Source organism: Magnolia sinica, chromosome 9 (assembly GCF_029962835.1).
Source record: "Magnolia sinica isolate HGM2019 chromosome 9, MsV1, whole genome shotgun sequence".
Lineage (NCBI taxonomy): Eukaryota > Viridiplantae > Streptophyta > Magnoliopsida > Magnoliales > Magnoliaceae > Magnolia > Magnolia sinica.
This window is the reverse complement of record NC_080581.1, coordinates 4,695,922-4,702,911: the sequence shown is the minus strand read 5'-3', so window position 1 is coordinate 4,702,911 and position 6,990 is coordinate 4,695,922. Positions and strand designations below refer to the sequence as shown.

Genomic DNA, 6,990 nt, shown 5'->3' with positions numbered 1-6,990 from the left:
TCCATTTTGTGTACTCTACTGCAGAGAATTATGCTGAGAAGATGATTGTTATTGTCAGCATGTGTAGATACAATTCAGAACAACGGATCAAATATAGCTCTAAAAATCAAAGGTTAGGATTATTATTGAAGTTTTATTATGGATTAAAAACTTACTTGTTGTAGTAAAGAGAATAGGGACGGTCCAAATTATCAGATCATCTCAAAATGTGGGCCACAGTGGGTGGCGACACACGGTAGATCCTGAATCGCGACGGAGGCAAAACAAATTCCTCCACGTACAGTGGGCATTTCCTCTCTCGAGTTACTCACAAAACCAAGCAAGTGGCGTTATTTGATACTCTACTAGACTATTATGATTCGTACACATGCACTAATAAAACTGTATACATTGCATGCAATAGATAAAACTAAACCGTCCAAATCATGTAATCCAGATAAATAGGCTAAAAACATGAAATAATAGTCATTGAACAATCCTGATTAGTGGACATTTGTTTGTTGAATTCTGACCATTGGATACTTTTCATTTAAACCATTAGCCACACAGTAACATGAGAGACAGGAAATAACCTGATGGTAAAATAATGATTTGTGACTCAGATAGAGTGGGCCCTATTTATTGTAGGGTCTAAAATTGATTTAAATGAGTTACAGCTTATGAGTGAATGCTTATGAAGCATCATGACAGCAGAGCTTTTTTTTCTCGAGAAAAGACCAATCCCACTCTCTCTCTCTCTCTCTCTCTCTCTCTCTCACGTTTCATACACACTCTCTCTCTCCTAACTCCATCGTACAACTATCTCTATCAACCCTTCTGACAGAATTATAAGGCTAGTGAAAGCCAAGGAAAGTAGAAAGAAAGAAAAAGAAACCTATGAAAAGAGATGAGAGAGAGAAGGAAAATCACACCCAAACACTCCAAGAAACTCCAAACCAACCACTGAGATGCTTAGCCCAAAATCACCCATCTGTGCTTTGATACCATAAAGCTCTTCTTTTCTCTTCCAACCTTGGTTCCCTAACCCATCCTTCTCTCTCAATGCTATCAATAGCAAATTCCGGCTCTGCATTGATTTCACCATCCCACCATTTACACCAGCTGTAGGCTTGTAAGAGACAGCAGGAGATAGATAAAAGCCTCTCTCTCATGAGTCATATTGCACTCTAGGAAAAAAATAGAAAGGAAGAAAACCAACTTCCTTTCCAGCAAATTCCGGCTCCTCTCTCTCTCTCTCTCGGAGATAGATAAAAGCCTCTCTCTCATGAGTCATATTGCACTCTAGGAAAAAAATAGAAAGGAAGAAAACCAACTTCCTTTCCAGCAAATTCCGGCTCCTCTTCTCTCTCTCTCTCTCTCTCTCTCTCTCTCTCTCGTTATTATACTAACTGCATTCATTTTCTATTGTACCATAGAACGGAAGAAAACCAACTTCCTTTCCAGTCTCTCTGTCCAACTTCCTTTCCAGTCTCTCTCTCTCTCTCTCTCTCTCTCTCTCTCTCTCTCTCTCTCTCTTCTTGGAGTGGGTTTTCTTTGTTTTGATGGAGTGAAGATGAACAGTTCCACTACAGCTGAAACTACTGTCTGCAGGAACTGGAACAGCACGTCTCCTTCTATCATGTCTTTTATAGGCTTGGAATCCAACACCCAGAAGCAGTACTGGGACTGGGAAACCAACACTCACCCATCCACTGCGCACAATAGCACCAACCCTTTCATCCACCCAACCACAAGCTTTCTTGATTTCTCTTCCCCTTCTCTTCCTTTCCCCCCTCCATCTCTTCCTCCTCCACCACCTCCTCCTTCCTCCTCCACCTTCAACCCCTCCTACTCCCAAATTGCCGGCTACCCCAGCAGCTTCCTCAAAAGGGAAGATGAGTGTTTCAGCTTCGATGGGGGGAGTTACACCAACGGTCGGATTGGGTTGAATCTAGGCCATCGGACATACTTCTCATCACGAGAGACGGCCGTGATTGATCGACTCTTCAAACGGTCCCGTGGATTCTATCACACCAGTCAGATCCCAAGATGCCAGGCCGAAGGATGCAAGGTTGATCTAAGCAATGCAAAGCATTATCATCGTCGGCATAAGGTCTGTGAATTCCATTCCAAAGCTACCAAGGTTGTTTTGGCCGGCGGACTAGAACAACGTTTCTGCCAGCAATGTAGCAGGTAAAATGCAATTAATTTTTTATTTTTTTATTTTTAATTTCATGAATGCAATTTCTTCTGCATGGTATGTAGTCATTTGGGTGCAATTTGGAATTTGAATTGGATGACAATAACCTTGATGATGATGGTCTATTGAAGATTTAACAGTAGTAGATGAAATTGGACAATGGAAAATGATTTTTAATTATTTTTGGTTTTTGGTTTTTTTTTTTTTTTTTTAATCTTTTCTTTTGGATGAGCTAGAAAGAAAAATTCAAAATTAAGGAGAAAAATAGAATTTGAGTTTTCTCTTGTAAAAAAAAGAAAAAAAAACATTTAAAATTCAAACATAGTAATAGAAATTTTGGGTGGAATGTAGCATTTGAAAAGGATTTAAAAACCCCATGTCTTTCCTTTCTGTTTTTTCCTTTTTCTTTTTTCTTTTTTGAAATTAAATAATAATTTTTTTAAAAAAAAATTTGGAGTTCCTAATTTCCATCATCTATTCAAAAATAGTAGATGAAGATTCCAATGGAAAATAGATCTCTATTTTTCTATACTTGGATATTGTCATCGTTTGGGGAAATTTTGATTTTTTAAGCATTGTAAATGCAAATCAAGCATTAAAAAAATAGTGGCGGAAAATGGGTTTTTTGAGTTTTCTTCTGGAGATTGCATGTAAGAACTCCAACATGGCAGTGGAGATTTGGGTGCAACAATACAGCATTTTTGCAGGACTGCAAAACCCTAGCTTGGCTTGCCTTTGATGATTCACTGAAAGTAATGATGGAAATTTTTTTTATTATTTTTTTTTTAGCAACGTAGAATTTAAAAAAATAAAATAAAAATAAATAAAAAGAGGATTTGTCGGGAATTGATGCATAGAACGCGGATGGTGTCGTGATATATGGATTTTGTACAATTTTGGGACCATGGTTTGGTGGGGCCCACCACGGATGGATGAATGGTCCAAAATATTTCCAGATTGAATGATCCTGTCCATTGCTTCCGAGGGTTTTACTTTGGACCGTTGTTTTGTTTTCTTCTTAGCCGATTAAAGGCTGGAATAATATGATCAGCCATATTATTTAGGTGTCAGTCATCCACATGTAGGTTACTTAAGATCAACGGTCTGGATCTTCCAACCATGGGACTTCTGTATATAAAAACTGGCGCATCAGGCATCATTCACGTTCTAATGCGACCTTTCAATACAAAGGTTTTACGGAACCCGCTTTGTTTTCTGTACTTTCATTTGAGATTTCACAGTATCTGATGCTTGAGGCTGCACTGGAATCCATGCATGTGGGGCCGCGAGTCCGATTATCTAGACCGTTGATCTTTTGAGACTGGTGGGTCTGGATGGGGATATCTAAAAGATCTTTAAGATGGGAAGATCATAACCTTTAGAATAAAGCAACAGCTGAAGATTTCCAGTTTAGGATCTTTCCATCTGGGAGGTTTTCTTGGCATCCCCACATCAACAGTGGGGCCCACCGGATTGATGGTCTAAGATCTTCAAATCCAATTCAGTTTCAAAGGGCATCCCCATTCACGAATATGTGGCCAGTCAGACCAATGGTCCAGATCAACTTAAATATGGGCCCCATTTACAATCCAAACCTATTAATCAGAACGGTATATCTAGTGGGCCCTGCCATGGATGGCCCACTTTTTGAAAAAGCAGACTTATCAGATGATCCTTATCCAACACCATTTATGTTTCCCATCGTCTGTTTTCAAGGCCACTGATCAGATGTCTGGGATCATCCATCGAATATATATTTTGAACCATTTTCAATCAACAGTAGGGACCACTAAATGAACGGTCCAAATTGATACATCACCTTGCCACGTGTACCACGGAGGTATGATCTTTTGGTAATTTTTCCTCTCATTTTCTCATCTGTGGTTTTGGGTGTGGAAATGTGGGTAGGTTTCATATACTGGCTGAATTTGATGAAGTGAAGAGAAGCTGTAGGAAGCGATTGGCCGATCACAACCGTCGAAGAAGAAAGCCCCAGGCAGGGGCAGCATCAACGGCTACACAAGACTCCACAGCAATAAAAGCTGCCCAACATGGTACGGACAAAAGCCAACAAGCAGCACCAGCGGCAGCAAAAGACGCTAGAGGTCTGTAACTGCTTCTCTCTTTCACTATCTCAAGAGGCATGTGGGGCCCACCATTCAATGATCCCAACCGTCAAAATGTTGACTTTGGCCATGGATGAGTGATCTGATGGAAAACCTCCAAGGTTGAAGCATTTATAACTATTTAATGAGCTTTACTGGCCCAGATGCATGTACATGGCTGCTACGTGAAAGTACAAGATAAAGCTGTTCATCAGGTGGGTCCCACCCTGAAAATAGGTAGTTCAAGATAAAGCTGTTCATCAGGTGGGTCCCACCGTGAAAATAGGTCCACTGGCATTGGCGGTTTGTGAAAGAGCTAGATGGCTGGAAAAAGAAGGCTGGCAAAGTTTTTATAGGCCAGTCTAACATTGTGGCCCACCTGAAGAACGGTCCAGCCTGGTTTTTCGTCCAGATCAATCAACATGGTCAGACCCACCACACGAACGGCTTTGATCTTGCTCCATAAGCCACGTTGGCACTTGTTGTGGCCTGTAGTTGGTATGTCGATCTCCACTGCAACATTTGGTCTTCTCCCCGTTGAATGCGGGCCGTTGTTTTCGTGTCCCTTCAAATGTTGTATTGTGGGAACAATATCAGATGGTTGGGAGTACTTCGGATCTACAAGTGGTATTTGAGCTTTGTGGGGCCCACCCGTCAAGTTTACAAGCAATCCAAACCGTGATTCTGGTGCTAATCTTCATACTGACCGTTAATCCCAGGAATCATCCTGATCTAAAACTCAGGAGGGACAAAGCGAAGGCAGCAATGTACTATCACGCCTGAAACCTATATATTCATGTGATGTGGCCCACTTGAGTATTGGAACGGCCTGATTATCAGTGCATCCCTTAATCCTAATGTCACCCACTTGATGAATGGTTTGGATAGAATATACACAACAAGGTGGACCCTAATTTCCATCTGGAAACGTGTATGGTAGACATTAGTCTCCCAACCATTGTTCCTTTCGGTGTCGCCCACCTGAGTTATCAATCAGGCTGGATTTGAAATGCAGAACAAACATGAGAGAGCACATCTAATGAACGGTTAGATGGCAGTCCCCTAAATGACCATACGTTTGATCTCCATCAAATCAACGGTTTGAATTATCAAACAATGGGCCCCACATGCATCGAATTCAATCTAATCTCTGTTTGAACACCAAACAGCACCCTCGGCACTCTCATTGCTGATGAACAAAGTCGACCCAGAGCAGCAGCTGCACCAGCAGTTCCAACAGAAGGTGACGATCTCAGCAGCCCAGCCATGGAGTGGGCCAGGGCTGTCTCTGGGTGGCATCAGAGCCATTGAAACTGGATCACATGATCAGATGACATACACCCATCAACAGACTTTCTCAGGATTCTATACTGGCAATTGCTGCAGCAATCAAAATCATCATCTGATGTATTCAAGCTCAAACGGGCCAGCTCAGTCGACAGGTGGAAGTCATCATCTGTTGTATCCGAGCCCGAACGAAGCATCGCAATCAACCGGTGGAGGATCATCAGATCAAACCCATCAGCCCCACCAGCCTGAGGATTTGCAGAATTTACTACAGCTGGGCCATGCCATGTTTGAAGTTGAAATGCTCTGAGAGAGAGAGAGAGAGAGAGAGAGAGAGACAGTCATGGGTTCATGGGTGCTGTTTTCAATAAAACAGAAATTGGGTAGTTTGTGAAGAGATCGTTGGACCGTTGACTTGTGTTAGTTGGGTCAAATGTATGGATGATCAGAGCCGTTCTTGTGGAAAGCCCCACCATGAGCAGGCCGTAGATGAAGAATGATTTATTGCCAAATAGATTATAGAAAGTATTTAGAGAGATTAGGGGTTTATATTCAATTCTTTTTTTTCCTGTAATGGTTAGCATCGTCTTTCCGGATAAAAAGGACTGCCCATGGTTTTAGACCATCCCCAGCACATCATGGTAACGTGGTGTCGTCGCATTCTGAAATTTGTTTATAGAGTATGCACCCTCATACTCTAGTTCTGGGTCGTAACTCGTACACAAAGTGTTACTAATTTCATTCTATTATACGATTATTAAGAAGCAAAAATAATATTTATTTTTTTACATTCTAACTAGGTCCATTTATGATCATTCACATCAATAATTTAAGCCCTAACATTCGTATGTTCTCATCAAACATAAACATTTAATCAACATAAATTAGGAATCATTTATCAGTCAATACTGTTTACCAATGAATACTTGCTACAGACATAGAACAATTTAATTAAATAAAACTAATCAAATATTTAAAAATTCTACAAAGAATACCATCATTTATTATATATAAATCAGATCATCATAACAAAGTAAATTCTAATTAATTAATTAGAAACGGTCCAAATGCGATCAATTCCTCTATTGACTGATATGGTCACGTCTTACGCTTATCGTGTACCAGTTCAGTCACAATTTCTTGTTCATGCGCCAACTTATCAACTAATTGCTTATCTGTGTGGTTTTTCTATCAATGAAAAGATAAGCTGGTTAGGCTTAGTGAAAAAATTCAACATGATTCATAATCATAATAATTAAAATAATACAAGCACTAAATGCAAAAATGTATACACAATGATATAAATGCAAATTGTATATGAATGCATCAGATGAGATGATCGTCCATCTGCTTGGGTTGGAGGTCGTCAACCTGTATCCACCCGTTGAATAGGCTTTCACCTTTTAATAGGCTTGGGCA

General features: G+C 40.4%; 1 protein-coding gene across 1 annotated transcript; it reads left to right on the top strand.

Annotated features, from left to right (window-relative positions):
• Positions 1–1,483: 1,483 nt before the first annotated feature.
• On the top strand, positions 1,484–6,194 carry LOC131256716 (squamosa promoter-binding-like protein 8). The gene is made up of 3 exons (XM_058257725.1): positions 1,484–2,172; positions 4,088–4,284; positions 5,454–6,194. Exons 1-3 carry the CDS (start codon positions 1,553–1,555, stop codon positions 5,879–5,881), a joined length of 1,245 nt encoding a protein of 414 aa, XP_058113708.1. The 5' UTR covers positions 1,484–1,552; the 3' UTR covers positions 5,882–6,194.
• Positions 6,195–6,990: the final 796 nt, after the last annotated feature.